The sequence below is a fragment of the Pantherophis guttatus genome, chromosome 1 (genome assembly GCF_059756535.1).
Source record: "Pantherophis guttatus breed Tessera chromosome 1, ASM5975653v1, whole genome shotgun sequence".
In the NCBI taxonomy this organism is placed as follows: Eukaryota; Metazoa; Chordata; class Lepidosauria; order Squamata; family Colubridae; genus Pantherophis; species Pantherophis guttatus.
This window is the reverse complement of record NC_142063.1, coordinates 4020769-4042188: the sequence shown is the minus strand read 5'-3', so window position 1 is coordinate 4042188 and position 21420 is coordinate 4020769. Positions and strand designations below refer to the sequence as shown.

General features: G+C 42.1%; 1 protein-coding gene across 1 annotated transcript; it reads left to right on the top strand.

Moving 5' to 3' along the window:
* Positions 1–2886: 2886 nt before the first annotated feature.
* LOC132712104 (vomeronasal type-2 receptor 26-like) lies at positions 2887–16814 on the top strand. The gene is made up of 6 exons (XM_087883568.1): positions 2887–2951; positions 7794–8085; positions 8913–9749; positions 12179–12397; positions 13764–13890; positions 15724–16814. The coding sequence occupies exons 1-6, from the start codon at positions 2887–2889 to the stop codon at positions 16626–16628; spliced, it is 2445 nt and encodes an 814-aa protein (XP_087739694.1). The 3' UTR covers positions 16629–16814.
* The last annotated feature ends 4606 nt before the right edge of the window (positions 16815–21420 follow it).

Genomic DNA, 21420 nt, shown 5'->3' with positions numbered 1-21420 from the left:
AATTTAGCCACCTGTGCTGTAGTTATTTATTTATTTATTTATTTAATCAATCAATTAATTAATTAATTTTTTATACCGCCCTTCTCCTGAAGGACTCAGGGCGGTGAACAGTCAAAATAAACATATATATAAAAATGTGAATAGAAGCAATAAATAATAATTAAGTCAATTTGGCTTATCAGTTAAGTTAAGATCTTCAGAATAAAATTTACACAATTAGGAAAAGGAAAGAAAAAAATTAATTATGCCAGCCCAGCTTGGTGAAAGAGGAAGGTCTTAAGTGCCCGACGGAAAGTACGAAGATCTGGGATTATTTTTATCCCTGGGGGTATCCTGTTCCAAAGGGTAGGTGACCCCACAGAGAAGGCTCTCCCCCTGGGAACCCCCAGTCGACATTGCTTTAGTGATGGTACCCTGAGGAGGCCCACTCTGTGGGAGCCTACTGGTTGGTGGGAGGTTATAGGTTGCAGAAGGTGGTCTCGTAGGTACCCAGTTATGGACTGTTCATCCTTAAGCAGCCACTGGAGATGGCTGGAGTGTCAGAAAGGCCAGGATACCTAGCAATTATTGGAAGGATTTTTTTTTTCAAATCTCTCTGTAAAAGGAACATTGAAGGAGTGTGTGACCAATGATATCCACCTCTCCTGAGTCACAGGAATAGAGTCTTTCAATCAGTGGTATCTTTTTATACTTGCCATACAGGACAGCCTGTATGTATCAAACATATGACCCTCTGAATATTTTTCCTGTGCTCTCAACCATACCCAAGGAAGAATAAGAGCCTTGCAGGGAATTCCTCTCTTACATGGAGATGACTTTCCCAAGACAAGTTTGTTAATGGAAAAAGATTTGAAGATTTTTTTTTTTCAGGAGGCAACTGGACTTTCTTGTTTGTTTGTTTTTTTCTTTAAAGACATTTCACTTCTCATCCAAGAAGCTTCTTCACCTCTGACAGGATAGTGGGGAATGTCAGAGCTGAAGAATCTTCTTGGATGAGAAGTGAAACATCTTCAAAAAAAACAACAACAACAAGAAAGTCCAGTTGCCTCCTGAAAAAAAAAAGCACATTTGAGACAACCATGACTTGGATGATTGAGAATCTCTACAGACATTTGAAGAAGTGCCAGAAGAAGAGATCATGCTCAAGATGAGAAGCCGAGGTGGTGCAGTGGTTAGAGTGCAGTACTGCAGCTACTTCAGCTGACTACTAGTTCAGCAGGTCAGCGGATCAAATCTCACCGGCTCAAGGTTGACTCAGCCTTCCATCCTTCCGAGGTGGGTAAAATGAGGACCCAGATTGTTGGGGCCAATATGCTATTTAGTATACTGTCTTTGGTGTAAGCCGCCCAGAGTCCTCGGAGAGTGGGTGGCATAGAAATATGACTAATAAATAAATAAATAAATAAAGATCAACTGCTAATACAGTGAGGGTTGGGTCTGACACTGTTCTTAAATCATTCCAATACTTTTTTTTTCTTATTTTCTTTCTTATTAATGTATATTATATATCTGTTGGGGTCTATACTATACTGACTTGGTGATGTGCGGACTTCGGAGCCTCCAGAGGTTGACACTAGAGAGGCAGAGGAACAGGAGGATGAGAAGAGCTGCCAGAAGGCAGGAGCAGCTAAAGCAGAGAGGAGTAGGGCCAAGAGATGATTGGCCCCTCCCATAAGGCTTAAAAGACCAGCAATGGCTGTTGGCCTCTTTGCTGGAAAACAACGTTGAGTGAATTCGCTTCTTGTTTCACTGTATTTATTTCTTGTTGGCATCTTCTGCTTCTGAACTTTTGCCAAGAAAAGCCTTTGGTAGTTTGCCTAATTACATCAAGGTTGGTAATAAATTGAGGAATGGTGTTTTGAAGAATTTGCTTTAATTTAGTTTGGACTACACTGAGAATGAGTTAATTCTCAGCTGTTCTAATAAAGCCTGTTTGTTTTCAAACTGTTTGCATTTAACTAGTTGGGCCTGGGTCACGATAGGTGACCTCGGAATGGGACAACTTGCTTTGGCCAATTTGTTGCGACCAACTCGACACGGCCAACTCACCATGGGGCAACTCACTGCGTGACAATTTAACAATTCAATTTAATTATTTAAAATAAATTATTTTAATATTTATCATCCACATTTCATTATGTCCCTCCTTTTGCATCCTTTCTTTCATGATTCCAGTCCACCATTTCTTTGATACTAGTGTAACTCTTGTCCTGCCACGAGTTATTCCAGGGCCATGGAAAGTTGGCCATGGAGAGTTAGCCATGGTGAATTGTCATAGACTCTGGTGATAGCTTTGCTGGCTTTCGGAATCTTTGGTGTCCCTACCTGAAAGTCTAAGTTGGAGCTTGGATCTTCTGCATTTAGAGAATGTCTCCTTCTTTAAAATAAGGACAAGTCCAGGCTTTATGGTTCTGAATCATAGAAGGGGGTCACATCTTGAGCTCAGCCACTCATCTAGCTCACCAGGCATCTTGGAAATTCCCCAGCTGTTGCTCTCCATGCCACAAACCTCTTGCTCAGCAGGTTGGGAAGGCACAAAATGTGTGTTCCATCAGTGAGCAGGTCTATGCATGATTGTACTTCCAAGAGTATGGCCATTGCATAAGGATGATACCTGGCCTCGAACTGAGAAGGCGTCACTAATGTCCTTAAAATTCAGGGTTTAGTCTCAAGTATCTCCCCTTCAACCAAACTAACTGGGATCAACTTTGGAAAAAGGAGACCACCCTATAACATTGTACACCCATTCATATTACCTCAGCCAATCCAGAGGTTTACCATGTATAATGATATCTTTCCCATGAATACCATTGACAATTCTGAAGACATACTTCACAAGAAAAAGGAAACAAACTTTCATAGCACCATTTCATTATTAGCAAGAGCATGAGGTTGTTGTTGTCCACCAGCAGCCTGCAGAGCTGGCAGTGGAGTTGGACAGTCCAAACGCTGTAAGTAGAATGACTGCAAATCAATCAATCAATCAAATCAATCACTCCAGCAGGGCAAGATAATGAGTTTTCCATAGTGTTTGGAAAAGAGTCAAATATTTGGTCATACTTCTGATTGCTTAGATCTCCACCAAAGAAACTCCTCTTGTATTTTCCTCTCCTAAAATGATGGCCCTCAAAGAATAGGACAAAGGATATAAATTGTTTCAGCTCCTACCCTCAAAATGACACTATAGAGCACTGCACACCAGAAGAACTAGACACAAGAACAGTTTTTTCCCAAACACCATCACTCTGCTAAACAAATAATTCCCTCAACACTGTCAAGCTATTCACTAAGGCTGCATTTCTATTACTATTAGTCTTCTCATCGTTCCCATCACCTATTTCCTGCCATATATGACTGCATGATTGTAACTTTGTTGCTTGTATCCTTAAGATTTATATTGATATTGTTTCCTGATTTCTTATTTGTACCCTATGACTATCATTAAGTATTGTACCTTATGATTCTTGATGAACGTATGTTGTCTTTTTATGTACACTGAGAGCATATGCACCTAAGATAAATTCCTTGTATGTCCAATCACACTTGGCCAATAAAGAATTCTATTCTATTCTATTCTATTCTATTCTATTCTATTCTATTCTATTCTATTCTATTCTATTCTATTCTATTCTATTCTACTCTACTCTACTCTACTCTACTCTACTCTACTCTACTCTATTCTATTCTATTCTATTCTATTCTATTCTATTCTATTCTATTCTATTCTATTCTCCTTAGTTTTAAGTTGCTTCTCTCCTTGATTCGTTTCGACCCATTGCTTCTTGTTCTACCCTCAGGTGTTTAGAGAATAGTTTGACTCCCTCTTCTTTGTGGCAGCCCCTGAGATATTGGAACACTGCTATCATGTCTCCCTTAGTCTTCCTTATTAGGATAGAACTGACCGACATTGCCATAACACCCCATTAACACTTATGCTGGTCAACAAAACTATGGAAGAGGCCAAACTCCATTTTGTGTGCACATGCTCAGCTTTACATAACTCAAGTACCCAACTTCACCTTGAGTCTCAAATGCATGTGCTCTGTAGATTAACAAGAGATTCAAACTTTGAGACTTTAGAAAGAGTGCAGAGAAAAGCAACGAAGATGATTAGGGGACTGGAGGCTAAAACATATGAAGAACGGTTGCAGGAACTGGGTACGTCTAGTTTAATGAAAAGGACTAGGGGAGATATCTCAGGAGCTGCCACAAAGAAGAGGGAGTCAAGCTATTCTCCAAAGCATCCGAAGGCAGGACAAGAAGCAATGGGTGGAAACTATTCAAGGAGAGAAGCAACTTGGACCTAAGGAGGAATTTCCTGGCAGTGAGAACAATTAATCAGTGGAACAATTTGCTTCTAAAAGTTGTGAATGCTCCAACACTGGAAGTTTTTAAGAAGATGTTGGATAACCATTTGTCTGAAGTGGTGTAGGGTTTCCTGCCTGGGCAGGGGGTTGGACTAGATGACCTGCAAGGTCCCTTCCAACTCTGTTATTCTATTCTAAACTTGTTTTTCCCTTTGGGTGCACAAAACAAAATCTAGTGCTAAGTGGGTAGGGCAATTACTTTCCTTGCAATTATCAGAAGAGCAGTAATTCTTAATCTATTGCCTATGGATTTCTACCCACAAAAGTCTTCCCCCCCAAAAAAAAACCCTGCTTTAAATTATATGCTTGAAGTTCTCCCAGTAGGGGAAGGACATGTCACCTTACTTATCTTGCAAAGAACAAACTCCTGGCTTTGATGAGACTCAGCTGGACTTAATTTTCTCTTTGGTCACAGCCCAAACCCAAGTAAGAGGAAGCACAGTTGATATAAATTTGCCCTAGGACCATCCAGGTGGCGCATGCTATCTCCATTGTGCTAAAGCACTGGTGATATTTCAAATGCTACCTGCAATTCAGCTTTTGCACAAATATTGATTTCTGATCTAGGAAGGAAGGCGACACAAATGACTGGGCTGCCTTACCTGTTGCTCCTCTTCTGGCTCCTGACTCCAACTACTGCTAAACGGAAACAAACTGGGTGTGTGTTGACAAACACCTTACAGACTAAGAGAGACTTTTACAAGCCTGGTGATTTCATTATTGGTGGGAATTTTCCCCTGCGAGCCGTATATTCATTCAAAACCCACGAGTTTCACAAAGACCCATCTGTGTTTCGAGAACATAATTTGTAAGTTTCGCATGGAGGGAAAGATGTAAATAATTATTTGATTTGTTTTATATTCAGAGCAGAGGTGGGCTTCACATCAGTGGTGAAATCTAAAATTTGTTACTACCGATTCTGTGGTGGGGGGTGTAATGTGACTGGGTGGGCATGGCCAACTTTTTTTTTTTAACTTTTAAAACCATTTTTTCTACAACCTCTTTGGCTGAAGAGATTGTTTTAAAAAATGGTTTTAAAAGTCTCTGAACGATCCCTGCCTGATCAGCAGAGGCTTTTTTTTTCTTTTAAAACATTTTTTCTACAACCTCTTCAGCCAAAGAGGTTGTAAAAAAATGTTTTTAAAAGTCTCTGATGATCCCAGCTGAGTTGCGCAATCATCGGAGGCTTTTTTTTTTTTAACTTTTAAAAGCATTTCTTCGGCTGAAGAGGTTGTAAAAAAAATACTTTTAAAAGCCTCTGATGATCCCAGCTGAGTTGCGCGATCATCGGAGGCTTTTTTTTTTTAACTTTTAAAAGCATTTCTTCGGCTGAAGAGGTTGTAAAAAAAATACTTTTAAAAGCCTCTGATGATCCCAGCTGAGTTGCGCGATCATCGGAGGCTTTTTTTTTAACTTTTAAAAGCATTTTTTCATCCAAAGAGGTTGTAAAAAAAATACTTTTAAAAGCCTCTGATGATCCCAGCTGAGCCACACAATCATCTGAGGTTTTTTTTTTTTTTTTACTTTTAAAAGCATTTTTTCGGCCGAAGAGGTTGTAGAAAAGATGCTTTTAATTTTTTTTTTTAAAAAAAAGCTTCTGATGATCATGCGGCTCAGCTGGGCCTGGGTGGGGGGGGGCAGGGATTTTTGCAACCGGTTCTCCGAACCACTCTCCTCCATCACTACCAGATCAGGCGATCCAGTCTGAACCGGGAGCATTTCACCTGAACTGGTCCAAACGATCTGAATACCACCTTTGATTCAGAGACTCCTTTCAGAAATACTTGTTCTAGTGAGGTTTTCATTTTCAAAAAAGCTTTGCTTTGTAGATTTTATTTTGTTTGCCAACTCTTCATTTTCCATTAAATTCAACTTGTGTTTTTTCAAGTCCATCAGATTCTTAATTTGTTTTATCTTGTGGATTTTTCTGTAACTCCATCTCTCACTTCTTGTACTCCTCCTCTAATTTCTTATGCATTTGTTCATTTTGCTTATTCCGTTTTCCAAAATACGTCATTGTCAATCCTCCAGTATAAGCATATAGTGATGTCTGCAATGCCCTAGTGTAGTTTAGATCTTTGTGCTTTCCTCAATAAAGAGCCAAACTCATAAAATAGAGTAGGATTCTCAATCTTTCCAGAACTCTTCATCAGGAAGATGATAAACCACATAAAAAGTGAGGTGGGACAACACAAAAGAAGCTGCGCTGGTCTAGTGAAGAAGTTGACTTATAAGATTAATTTGAGCAGCAAAAACCATGGTGGGAAACTCAAAGATAAGGTCAACTCATTTATAACGTGAAAGAGTTTAGAGGGGAAAAAACCTTCAATTTTGGAATCAGCATTGCTCATGAATAATAATATTTAGTAAATCTATACTGTGATCCCCGACTGGAGTTTTGTGGTCAGCCCAGGTTACCAGAGTGGAAGAAGCTGCTCCAAGAGAGACCTAAATTGCTGGAGGAGCACTTGGGAAGGATTACAGCCACTGCAGCAAAGTGAAGAAGAGAGGGACAATAGAGGAGTATAAAATGACCTTGGATATAGAACAGAAAAGAACAGAACAGAACAATAACTTTATTGTCACTTTGAATGTACACTAATCGACATACATTAAAATGAAATTTTGTTGCATACAGCTCTTCAAAGGGTCACCACCTCCAATAAACACTACATAAACATGACAGAATGAATGAATGAATGAATGAATGAATGAATGAATGAATGAATGAAGAAATAAATAAAAATTTATGCATATACCCACATATATTATATGACACAGAGAAACAAGACAGTCTAGTTCGGATGTATATATGTACATGGTGAGAAAAATGAATCTTGTGATTTACCAGATGGAGGGCATAGGGAACAAAGCTGTTACAGAATCTGGGAGTCCTGTTAGAAATACTTCGAATCCTCCTCCCAGAGGGGAGCAACAGAAACACACCATAAAGTGGGTGTGTGGGGTCTTTAATAATGCTTCAACTCTAAGCACATAGTGCTTATAAGCAGTATCCTGAATGACAGAAAGCGAGCGTCCTATAATCTTCTCCACTGTCCTCACCACTCTCTGTAGGGACTTTCTATCTGAGGCACTGCTGCCACCAAACCAAACAGGGATGCAGTTTGTTAAAAGGCTCTCAATCGTGCCTCTGTAAAAAGTGGCCAGGACAGAAGGAGAAAGATGTGCTCTCCTCATCTGACACAGGAAATGCAGATGCTGATTTGTCTATATGGATAGATAGATATGTCTCCTTTCTCTCAAAGCCATCAAATATCAATCACAGCACATACTTAAGAAAAAAAAGGCTGTTTAAATTTGTAGACTTCTTGCTACAAAGAACAATGAAAAAAAAGGCATAACAAACTCCACCAGCACTCATAAGCTTTCCCATAATTTTTCTCAATGATTTTCTCATTCTCACAGAGTCATACCCAAAAACTACCAGCAGCTCATGGCCTTGGTGTCTGCAGTCTCAGAGGTCAACAAAGATCTAGTTCTCTTGTCCAACGTCACCCTTGGCTTCACCATCTATAGCAATTCTCAGACTGAGATGTCAATTTCCTCAAACAGCGTCTTCCTGCTCTCCACACGAGGCCAAATGGTTCCAGGTTACAAATGTGACATGAAGGACCCTCTGCTCTCTGTCACTGGAGGTCTCAAATCCAAATCCTCAAGGCAGATGGCCTCCATCTTCAGCATCTTCAAGATCCCACAGGTAAGAAGGCTTCATTGGATATGACATGGGGTAGACAACAAGAGAAGTACACACAGTAGCCAGAGATGAAACCAAAGTTGTTTACAGGAGGGGCAAATGCCACACTTTCCAAGAGGAATTCCTTCCTAACACATTTTTCTTAAAAGAGTAACCATCCTTTCAATCTAGTGTATTCTCTCTATTAGATTGATAGATTGTTCCATTTGGTTTCTGACATGTCACAACCAAGCAATCTATGTAATCTCTTCTGCTTAATATGTAACCGTTCTTCCTAAGAAGGTAAGAAAATTAAATTTGCCACTCAAAGTGAGCTAGCCTAACTGGTGGGGCAATAATCCATACAATGGTGATCCCTGAAATCACTATCAAAGTCACTATCAGTTGTAGGAATTGGGTATGTCTACTCTGGAGAAAAAAAAAGATTACAGGACACATGATAGCAGTGTTCCAATATTTAAGGGGCTGCTACAAAGAAGAGGGAGATCAACCTATTTTCCAAAGCACCAGAAGGCAAAACAAGAAATGATGGATGGAAGCTAAGCAAGGAAGAGAACCAATCTAGAATTAAGGAGAAATTTCTTAACACTGAGAACAATCAGCCAATAGAACAGCTTGCCTTCAGAAGTTGTGGTTGTTCCATCACTCCATACTTTTAAGAGTGGACATCCATTTGTCTGAAAATGGTATAGCATTTCCTGCTTGCGCAGGGGGTTGGACTAGAAGATTGGCAAAGTCCCGATGATGACAATGATGACAATGATGAATTCATACAATACAATAATGACTCCTAAAATCACCATAAAGCTTTAATCAATCACTTTCTCCAGCTCGGTGTTGGCTTTGAGTTCACTCAGGGAGACAGAAGAGTTTATCCTTCCTTCTTCCGGATTAATCCCAATGAGTTTCTTCAGTATGTAGGCTTAATCCAGCTGCTCCTGTACTTCCAGTGGAACTGGGTTGGGCTTATGGCTCCTGAAGACGACAGTGGAGAACGTTTCATCTCATCTCTGACGCCAATGCTGAAGGAGAAGGAGATCTGCTTGGCCTTCACAGAAAAGTTGAAATTGAATTTTCTTGCTACTCCAATGTTGGAATTTGTTCATATTTTCAAAACATGGTCTAAAGCTGAAGTGATGATTCTGTTTGGAGACCCCAACAGTATTAGAAATGTACAGGCGGCAATGAGTATCCATGAACATTTGAGAAAGACATTATTTTGCAAAGTTTGGATCTTAACTTCCCATTGGAAACTTAGCGTGGTCAGGAATCAAGACATATTGAAAGTTGTAAAGCCCTTCCATGGGGCTTTGCATTTTAGGCACCACACAGGGGATGTCTCAAAATTCAGGCATTTCCTCCTATCTTTAGACCCCTTGAACCCACAAGGAGACATCTTTCTCCCTCTATGCTGGGAAATGTTGTTTAGCTGCACGGTGCACAAACCAGGCAAGATCCTTCGAAAGAGGGAAAAACGATGTACAGGAAAGGAGAATTTACAGAACCTACCTTCTTACATTTTTGAAACAAGCATGGAAGGTGAAAGTTACAATGTCTACAATGCCATTTTTGCTGTGGCACATGCATTACATGCAGTGTATGGATCCAGAGCCCAACCATCTATGATGAGGCTTGGAAAGAGGACCTCAAATGTCCAGTCATGGCAGGTAATTTCAGAGACTTTTTATCTAGTCCACAGATCCTTAGAGAGGAAGCTTCCCATATACATGTCTTGATTTACTGATTCAGTTTCTGCATTCTACCATATTAATACAACTCAGAAGAGATTGAGACAGCAATTATTTTAAAAACTGTCAAAAATGGTGGTGGGGTGGGGAAGAGAAGTTAGAATAGAATAACAGAATTGGAAGGGACCTTGGAGGTCTTCTAGTCCAACCCCCTGTCCAGGCAAGAAACCCTACACCACTTCAGACAGATGGTTATCCAACATCATCTTAAAATCTTCCAGTATTGGAGCATTTACAACTTCTGGAGGCAAGTTGTTCCACTGATTAATTGTTCTAACTGTCAGGAAATTTCTCCTTAGTTCTAAGTTGCTTCTCTCCTTGTAAGCCAAACCAGTTGTCAATAAGATCCATAGAGTAAAGAACTTCCTCTAAATTCCTGAAAGATCTTCAATGATTGCCTGAGAGTCAGTGGTGACCATTCCAAGGAGGACATGTCAACCCAGAGCAAGATGACAATCTGGGCACTTTTATGCAAGATTCTTTAACAGATCAGTTGGAGTCCTAGTGGGAATATTTGCAGAAGCAGCTCAGTTTCCCTCAGTAGCTAACCTGAATTCAACCTGTAAAAAGACACTCAAATGATTTCAACCTTGATTTAGTCTCCAATAAGACACCACCTTATTTGTTTAGTTTGCCATTTCTTATATTGCTTTGCAAGTTGTGTTAAAACAACCTCTGCCAACCTCAGTATATACAGCAGGACTTAATATGACCCTAATTGGCTCCTAGTCTTTAATTCATCAAACCTTTCAGCTAAGTATGAAGATCTATTCTATTCAGAATAGAGCTGAAAGGAACGTTGGAGGTCCTAATCCAGCCTCCTACTCAAGCAGGAGACCTCATACCATTTCAGTGGTTGTCCAGTCTCTTCTTAAAAGCCTCCAGTGATGGAGCACCCACAATCTCTGAAGGCAACATGTTCCACTGGCTAATTCTTCTCACTGTTAGGAAATTTCTCCTTAATTCTAGGTTGCTTCTCTCCTTGATTAGTTTCCATTCATTGTTTCTCTCTTTCCTTCTGGTGCTTTGGAATATAAATAATTCATCAGTCTTGATGAATAATTAATTCATCAGAGTTTCAACTAAATGTCCAACTTTAAATATCCAAAGGTAAAGAGAATGAATTGTCATTTTGGGAATGGAATCATTCGATATTACTCCTGATTACTGAGAACTGCACCAAGGGAACTCTTCTAGATTCTCAGACACATTCCTTGCTCTTAAAATGCTGGCCATCACATTATGATAAAAGCCATGGTATCTCATGTTTGGCTTTCAGTCAGTTACTATAGGCTTAAGATACAGAAGGATCTTGACAGACTTGAATATTGGGCACTATTTAACAAAAAGAAATCCAATGGTGAAAAAAGTAAGGTTCTACATTTAGGCAAGAAAAACCAAATATGCACAGGTACAATATATGTGGTATCTTGCTCAATAGTAGTAACTGTGAGAGGGATCTTGGAGTCCTAGTGGACAACCATTAAAATATGAACCAGGCGTGTGCACCAGCTGCCAAAAAAGCCAACACAGTTCTAGGCTGCATCAACAGAGGGATAGAATCAAGATCACATGAAGTGTTAATACCATTTTATAAAGCCTTGGTAAGGCCACACTTGGAATGCTACATTCAGTTTTGGTCACCGTGATGTAAAAAAGATGTTGAGACTCTAGAAAGAGTGCAGAGAAGAGCAACAAAGATGATTAGGAGACTGGAGGCTAAAAGATATGAAGAAGGTTGCAGGAAGTGGGTATGTCTACTTTAATGAAAAGAAAAACTAGGGGAGACATAATAGCAGTCTTCCAATATCTCAGGGGTTGCCACAAAGAAGAGGGAGTCAAGCTATTCTCCAAAGCACCTGAGGGAAGGACAAGAAGCAATGGGTGGAAACTACTCAAGGAGAGAAGCAACTTAGAACTAAGGAGAAGTTTCCCGACAGAACAATTAATCAGTGGAACAACTTGCCTCCAGAAGTTGTAAATGCTCCAACACTGAAAGATTTTAAAAAGATGTTGGATAACCATTTGTCTGAAGTGGTATAGGGTTTCCTGCCTAAGCAGGGGATTGGACTAGAAGACCTCCAAGGTCCCTTCCAACTCTGTTATTCTATTCTATTCTTTGAACATTAGGTAAAGGTAAAGGTTCCCCTCGTACATATGGTGCTAGTCGTTCCTGACTCTAGGGGGCAATGCTCATCTCCATTTCAAAGCCAAAGAGCCAGCGCTGTCTGAAGACATCTCCATGGTCATGTGGCCGGCATAGGTGGTCCCTATTTTTCTAGTTATTCCTGTTATTCTAGTATGTTCTAGTATGTTACTCCAATTTCTGAAGGTCTATTTTCATTCAGATTCTCCCCTATCTGAGGAATATCAAATTCAACAATAGTGCTGGAGAGGAAGCCTCCTTCTCAGAAAATGGATTGTTGTCTGCTCGATATGATCTTCTCAACCGGCTTTTCCTCCCCAATCAATCTTTTGTCCCCGTGAAAGTGGGGCAAATAAATCCCGGAGCGCCCCCAGGCCAGGATTTCACCATTAACTCCGATGCAATCATCTGGACCAAAAAGGTGAGCTGGGAGGAAATGGAAATTCAGCAAAGGATTCATTCACTCCAGAGGAGGCAAATGCACCCTTTTAACTGGAAAACAAATCAGAAACTATTTTAGGAACGAGGTGAAAAAACTGCATTCGAGTTTAACGCATTTTAGATTTGGTTTCTGAAAAGTCCAAGAAAGGAAAGGATTAGGAAGAACTCCTACTTGAAATTTAAGATGCCATTGGAACAGGCAACAATGATTTCTTTAGTTGGATGATTTTTTGTTTCATACAAAGGATGTATCTCAATGTCCTAAGTTTTCTTTTGAATGCTGATGTCAATCAATCAGAATAGAGCTGGAAGGAACCTTGGAGGTCTTCTAGTCCGACTCCCTGCTCAAGCAGGAGACCCTATACCATTGCAGACAAGTGACTGTCCAGTCTCTTCATAAAAACCTCCAGTGATGAAGCACCTACAACTTCTGAAGACAAGTTGTTGCATTGGTTAATTGTCCTCACTGTTAGGAAGTTTCTCCTTAGTTCTAAGTTGCTTCTCTCCTTGAATAGTTTCCACCCGTTGCTTCTTGTCCTACCCTCAGGTGCTATCGACAATAGTTTGACTCCCTCTTCTTTGTGGCAGCCCCTGAGATATTGGAACACTGCTATCATGTCTCCCCAGTCCTTCTTTTCATCAGACTAGACATACCCAGTTCCTGCAACCATTCTTCATATATTTTAGCCTCCAGATCTTTAATCATCTTACTTGCTCTTCTGTGCACTTTTTCCAAAGTCTCAACATCTCTTTTGTAATGTGGTGACCATAACTGGATGCAGTCCTATTTACAAGGTCTAGTATCCATTGGTGGGTCAGGAGTGCCAATGGCTTCAATCCCATAGGAGTTTTCTCTGGTTTCTGATCCCCTGGCAAACCATTTCTTCTGAAGACATTATGGAGATGGATGTAGGAATAGGAATAAATGAAGCACACTCATTGCTTCAACCATCTGAAATAGTTTTCTTTTAGGTAAAGGTTCCCCTCGCAGATATGTGCTAGTCATTCCTGACTCTAGGGGGCGGTGCTCAACTCCGTTTCAAAGCCGAAGAGTCAGCGCTGTCTGAAGACGTCTCCATGGTCATGTGGCCGGCATGACTAAATGCCAAAGGCACACGGAACGCTGTTCCCTTCCCAACAAAAGTGGTCCCTATTTTTCTACTTGCATTTTTTACGTGCTTTCAAACTGCTAGGTTGGCAGAAGCTGGGACAAGTAAGCTCACCCCGTTACACGGCACTAGGGATTCGAACCGCTGAACTGCCGACCTTTCAATCTACAAGCTCAGCATGTTAACCGCTGAGCCATTGAGCCTCTATGTCCCTTCCTACACATTTTCTTTCAAAAGGTGCCTTTTGCCAGGTGTGGCCTGAAGAGGTGCCAGGCAGGAGAGAGGAGAAGCGTTCCAGAGGGCGAGCAGGTTTGCTGCTACAAATGTGAACGTTGTCCAGAAGGAACCATTTCTAATCAAAAAGGTAATATAGACCAGCATTTCCTGTTTCTGGCTTTGTGGACCGGTGGGAGGGAGAGACAGGGGACGGTTCCGCATGAGCGGTCGGCAAGCGCATGCACACAGCTCCAGTAAGGATGCGCGTGGACTCACTGCCCATTTCCATGGCCTGCTTGCAAACCCCTCACAGCCCACTAGAGGGCAGCAGCCCACAGGTTGTGGGCTCTCTGGTGTAGACTTCAAATATTGATCATAACAGATCAATGCTGCAATTCAGAGGTCAAATGTTAATCTTTTTGGTCATTTTGGATAGAACTGACGTGATTCAATGCATTCCTGGTTTTCAGCAGAATCTTTCATTTTATGCAAGACGGATCTATAGATCTAAGCCATCCTGACCATGTTCCTCACCAGTTTAATGCAGGATAGTTTCAGGGCACCATTTACAGGTTTCCTATTAGATTTTTCCACTCCTAGTCTCACACCCCACTGGGGAAATCAACAACCAACCTTTTCCTGAAAAAATGGAGTGTATGGTTGAAGCTTTTATTTTTTAGGGTGTCAGCACTATCAATCTCCTATGAAATTGACAGATGGGTCAGAGCAGGGGTGGGTTCTACTTACCTTGACTACTGGTTCACAATGGGATTGCATGTGCTCACTCGCTTCACTCATGCCTTGCTTCTGCACATGCGCAGATTGCTTCTGATGACATCAGGGTCAGTGGGAGGAGCCTTCTGCCAGTTTTACTACCGGTTCTATAGAACTGGTCTGAACCGGGGGCAACCCACCACTGGGTCAGAGAAAGAGGAGATCTGTCTATCCATGTCTACGAACTAATTTTAGCAAAAATAGATTGAATGAAAGGATTTGAAATCCAAAGCAGAGAAATTGAGCCAAAGAGATCCCATTTCTCTTGTGACTCTGGATCTTTTTTTTCCTTCAACACCCCTGAAATCGGTTTCCATGTTATTCATTTTTCATGTGATATCCTGAGATTGCAAAGTGGCCAGAGCATGCTATAAATCAGAGTTCCCCAACATTTTTGCAGATTGAGGGGGAAGGGGAATGGTTGCTACTGCATTTGCTCAAGCAGTGAGCATTTGTGCACCTGTCACTCGTGGGACTGGAAGTCAGCAAACGGGCCATTTCCGGCCTGTGGAGGGCCTCCAGGAGGGTGGGGAAGGCTGTTTTTGCCCTCCCCAGGCTCCTAGAAAGACTCTGGAGGCTGGGGAGAGCAAAAAACAGGACTTCTGGTCCCACTGGAAGTTGGCAAACCGCCGTTTCTGGCCTCCAGAGGGCCTCTGGGGGGTGGGGAAGGCCATTTTCACCCTCCCGAAGCTCCTAGAAAGGCTCTGGAGCCTGGGGAGAGAGAAAAACGGGCCTACTGGGCCCACCGGGCCATCACGTGCCAGGAGTGGGGGGGGTTGCATGCGCATGTGCGGGGTCAGGGCACATAAAATTATGGGTGTGGGCATGCATGCGCACAACCACCCTCCCCCCCACTAATGGCACGCGATGGCAAAAAGGTTAGCCATCACTGTTCTATATTGACAGGAGCTGAAGCATGTGAAAGGAGCTCACCCCATCCCGTGGCAACAACTAGGTCTCAAACGTGGGCCTGCCAATCATCAGCCCAGCATCCTAACCCCGTGAGCCACTGTGCTCCTATTTCCAGGGTTATCCTGAATGAAGACTGATTTGCCCTTTGTGATGCCAGATAAAGTTCACACCAACTCATTCCATCTCCATCTTTGTGGGCTGGCCACAGCAGAAAAGGGATTGTCATGTCAGGCTGAGTAAGGGATAATGTTCAATGCGGATGCTGAAATACTTAAACAGAGACTCTTGATTTCAGATGCAGCTCGCTGTGACCCTTGCTCTGATGACCAGTACCCCAACTATGACAACAACCACTGCATTGCCAAGAAGGTCCATTTCCTTGCCTATCAAGATACCTTGGGATACACTTTAATTTCTCTCTCTCTTTCTCTCTTTGTGATCACATTGGCAGTCCTGGCAATTTTCCTTAAGCATCGTGACACACCAATCATCAAGGCCAACAACCGAGATCTCACCTATATCCTCCTGGTTTCTCTGCAGCTCTGCTTCCTCTGCTCCTTCCTCTTCATTGGTCAACCTGGAAAGTTCACCTGTCTCTTCCGACAAACTGTCTTTGCCGTTATCTTCTCCCTTGCAGTTTCCTCTGTATTAGCCAAAACTCTCATGGTGGTTCTGGCATTCATGGCCACCAAGCCAGGGAACAAGACAAGGAAACTCTTAGGAAAACCACTGACCTACTCCATTGTCTTAGTCTGTCCTTTCATCCAAGGAATTATTTGTGCCATCTGGCTAGTCACCTCTCCTCCATTTCCCAACTTGGACTTCTACTCCTTGGTAGGAGAGGCCATCTTGGAATGTAATGAAGGCTCAGATTCAATGTTTTATGCTGTCCTCACCTATCTGGGTTTCCTGGCCCTGGTCAGTTTCACAGTGGCCTTTATGGCTAGGAAATTGCCTGACAGCTTTAATGAAGCCAAGTTCATTACTTTTAGCATGCTGGTCTTTTGCAGTGTTTGGATCACCTTCCTCCCCACCTACCTGAGCACCAAAGGGAAGTCCATGGTGGCCGTGGAGATCTTCTCCATTTTGGCCTCTGGAGCTGCTCTCTTGGCCTGTATCTTTTCCCCCAAATGTTACATTATTTTACTGAGGCCTGACCTGAATTGTCGAGAGAATATAATGAGGCACAAGAATTTCTGATTTATGAAGGAATTGGGAAATGTATTTTGATTTTTGGACATTTCTCAAAAGGGATAAGTGAGAAAAGGACTTGTGCATTATATAGTTGGAAATTGTGTGATTGACTGTTCACACAGTATTGGTTAATCAACAACAATCACCCACTCTTTTTTTTTATTAATGCCAGGTGTCCATAGAGAGGCTGCAATAATCAACTTGGAAATTAACACTCCAGTATTCATTGATAACATTGCGTACTGGAGAGTTTCTCCTCCAAACTAATAGTGTAACAAAGAGGTGCCCTCAAAGAGGTGAAAATCATAAAACATAGAATAATAGAGTTGGACGTGACCTCAGAGGTTTTCTAGTCCAATCTCCTTTATTTCAGACAAATGGCTGTCCAATCTCTTCTTAAAAACATCACAACTTCTGGAGGCAAGACATTCCATTGGTTGATTGTTCTCGCTGTTACGAAATTTCTCCTTAGTTCTAAGTCACTTCTCTCCTTGATTAATTTCCATCCATTGCTTCTTGTCCTGTCTTCAGGTGCTTTGGAGAAAAGGTTGACCCCCTTTTCTTTGTGACAACCCCTCAAATACTGGAGCACTGCTATCATGTCACCCATGGTGTTAATACCACTTTATAATGCCTTGGTAAGGCCACACTTAGAATATTGCATTCAGTTTTGGTCGCCACGATGTAAAAAAGATGTTGAGACTCTAGACAGAGTGCAGAGAAGAGCAACAAAGATCATTAGGGGACTGGAGGATAAAACATATGAAGAACGGTTGCAGGAACTGGGTATGTCTAGTATGATGAAGAGAAGGACCAGGGGAGACATGATAGCAGTGTTCCAATATCTCAGGGGTTGCCACAAAGAAGAGGGAGTCAAGCTATTCTCCAAAGCACCTGAGGGTAAAACAAGAAGCAATGAGTGGAAACGAATCAAGGAGAGAAGCAATTTAGAACTAAGGAGAAATTTCCTGACAGTTAGAACAATTAATAAGTGGAACAACTTGCCTGCAGAAGTTGTGAATGCCCCAACACTGGAAATTTTTAAAAAGAGATTGGATAATCATTTGTCTGAAGTGGTGGAAGGTTTCCAGCCTAAGCAGGGGATTGGACTAGAAGACCTCCAAGGTCCCGTCCAACTCTGTTATTCTATTCTATTCTATTCTATTCTATTCTATTCTATTCTATTCTATTCTATTCTATTCTATTCTATTCTATTCTATTCTATTCTATGGTCCTTTTTTTCATTGAACTAGACATACCCAATTCTCGCATCCAGTCTTTATATGTTTTAGCCTCGAGGCCCCTAATAATCTTTGTTGCTCTTTTTTGCATTTGTTCTTCCTTCCCAAATCAAGGCTTTATTTGGCACTTATATAGACCCTTCATGAGTGAAGCTTGCATCAAGTCTGATTTGTCCATGGTGAAATGATACTTCCCTGGAACAAAGAATGAGTCAACCACATTACAGGTTCCATGCAGAAAGTTAAGGACCATGAGCCTAATAATGTCCACTCACTGTCAGCGTTCCAAATTAGCTCTTTTCCAGCGCTGACATGATTGGAATGAATGAAAGAGAAGAAGCGTTGATTTATTGCTGAGATGAACTTTTACCTAGTTTTCTGCATACAGCAGATAGTGTTACCTGGGTGATGGAGGGAGGGGGGCAAATTCCTGTGAAAGAACGTGCTGGGACGAAGAGATGGATCTGGATGATGGCCAATGGGACATTGGGGTTGGAGAGCAGAAGGGGAGGGTGTTGGAAGGAGGGGCCAGTTTGGCTGCAAAAGAGTTCAGAAATGTCGTTCTCTATTCTTAAATAATAATAAAAAAGATTCATTAGAGACTTTGCGTTTGAAAATGAAGTTTATTTAAGATAGCAACGAAACCTGACACTCACCTCTTAAGTCTCTTGAGAGACTTGAAAACCAGTTCTTGTTTTTTTTTTAAAAAAATAAAAATCTGTCACATGAATTTTCCTGTTGTGGTTCAGTTGTATTAGATACGTCCAGTATCATTAAAATGGACATGAAAATCAAAAACAATACTATTTCTCACATGAATATCCAAGAAGCATTGTGATTCAAGTTATCTTTTCTAGTGTTTTTGTTTTTGTTTTAATTGCTCATAATTTTTATTAAACACCGGGACACCTCAAATGTCAAGCCACCCAAGTTTGGAGAATGTTTGCTTTTAAAATAAACCCTCACTTCGCCTTCTACAAAGAAGCTCTTAAAATAAGAGCACCTGACTATGATCCCCATTCTGATTTTATTCAAGAAACCTCAATGCCAGGTGTGTGACTATGGATTTACTCAAAGAAAACATTTCTCATAGTTTATAAGCTCTTCAGAGGTGGACCCAGATTGTTAGGGGCAATATGCTGACTCTGTAAACTGCTTAGAGAATCCTGTAAAACCCTATGAAGCAGTATATAAGTCAGTGGTGAAATGTAAAATTTGTTACTACCGGTTCTGTGGGCGTGGTTTTTTGGGGGGGGTTAATATGACTGAGTGGGCGTGGCCAACTTTTTTTTTTTTACTTTTAAAACCATTTTTTTATAACCTCTTCAGCCAAAGAGGTTGTAAAAAAAATGCTTTTAAAAGCCTCTGATGATCCCAGGTGACTTGTCTGATCTATAGAGGCTTTCTTTCTTTTTTTAAAAGCCTTTGACAATCCCAGCTGACTTGCCTGATCGGCAGAGGCTTTTTTTCCTTTTAAAAACATTTTTTTCTATAACCTCTTTGGCCGAAGAGGTTGTAGAAAAAATGCTTTTAAAAGCCTCTGATGATCCCAGCTGACTTGCCTGATCGGCAGAGGCTTTTTTTCCTTTTAAAAACATTTTTTTCTATAACCTCTTCAGCCGAAGAGGTTGTAGAAAAAATGCTTTTAAAAGCCTCTGATGATCCCAGCTGAGCCGCACAATCATCAGCGGTTTTTTTTTTTTTTTTTACTTTTAAAAGCATTTTTTTGGCCGAAGAGGTTGTAGAAAAAATGCTTTTAAAAATTAAAAAAAAAAAGCCTTTGATGATTGCGCGGCTCAGATGGGCATGGGGGGAGGGCAGGGATTTTTGCTACCGGTTCTCCGAACCACCCACCTCCATCGCTACCGGTTCGGGTAATCCGGTCTGAACCGGGAGCATTTCACCCCTGATATAAATCTAAGTGCTATTGCTATTGCTTGGTTAGTCCATGGTCGTGCAGTTGAATATCATCAATGTCCTCATGACACTGACCTCCAATTAAAAAGATCTCACTGAGGCACCTTGAATATTAGGGGATAGCCTAGATCTGTGATGGAAAACCTATGGCACATGTTCCACAAGTGGCACACAGAGCCTTCTCTGTGGGCACACCAGCTGTTGCCCCAGCCCAGCTCTACTGCGAATGTATGCATGCCTCCCGCTGGCCAGCTGGTCTTCGGTCTCTGCCACCCATGTGGGGGGGGGCGGGGTGCAATGGTGGGCTCCTCCCGGTTCCGTCGAGCCAGTAACGGTGACGATATGATGTCACTGAACCGGTTCTGCTGCCCGCCCTTCCCCCACGTTATTCTTACCTTTTATTTGGCCCCACCCCCAATCTATTGCTGCCTCCTGAGTCCCAGCTGATTGTCTAGAAGGGAAAAAAAACTGTTTAAACTCTTGCCACGGGACTTCAAAGGGCCACCCTACAGCTGATCAGTGTTAAAAGGCAGTGTGGTGGTAGACCGGTGCCTCCAAAAACAAATGAGTAGACCGGTGCCTGCAAAAACAAATAGGTAGACCGGTGCCTCCAAAAAGAAATGAGTAGAATTTGCAAGCAGTTAAAAGCCTGGTAGACCAGTACCTCTGCTAAATTCTAAAGAATTGTTCTGTCCCCGCACCCCCACAGATGGCCTGGAGTTAATAAGCCACACGACAAAACTCTTTGAAGATAAAGCTGGCAGCAACCCAGTGGCTAGCTGCCAATTCAGACTTTACTCACACAAAACAAAGATTAGACTGCCAGCATTCCGATAAAACAGGTAGAGTGTCAACAATACAAGGATTAATCCAAATGCAGTCCGATAAAGCAGGGAAAGTCCAGTAACACAGAGATCGTGGAGTATTTCCAGTTTTTGCTCGTCACAAACTGAACCAGCCACTACACCCACATTTATACCCTGTGGGGTATGGTCCAGTGACTCAGCTAATCTCTGGCACGCCTTCCCTTCTGCTGTGCACGCTTCTCCCTGCACCTCTGTCGCGGGTCCAGCCAGCACTTATCTTCTTCGTCACTGTCCACCTGTGGCTGCGGGGACGTGCTTGGCTCTGAGCCTATCGTTTGGCCTTCGGTGTCCTCCGGAGGCATTGCCAGAGAGGAGGGTCCTGGAGAGGGAGGCCTTGCCAACTCCTCTCCCTCACTCTCAGAGTCTGCATCTGTCGATAGCCCAGGCTCAGGCAATGGAGCCACAACAAGAATTGTCACATGACCATCAAGCCACGCCCACAAAATAATGCCCACAGAACCGGTAGTAAAATTTTTTAGAACCCACCCCTAGCGGGGCGCATGCGCAGTGGGCGCTCACATTGCATTTGGGGGTTTTGCACACATGCACGCACCCCCCACACCCTGTTTTGGGCCTGGAAAGCTGCCTGCACCAACCTAGAACCCAAAATGGGCAAGGGGGGTGGGGCGCATGCCTGGGCAGTGCTCGCATTACATTTGGGGATTTTCTGCATGTGTGCTTTGGGCACTCGACACCAAAAAGTTTAGCCATTACTGGTCTAGACCTTTCCCCTCCAAGCCTGACTGGAACCAGCTTCAGAGAAAGCATAGAACC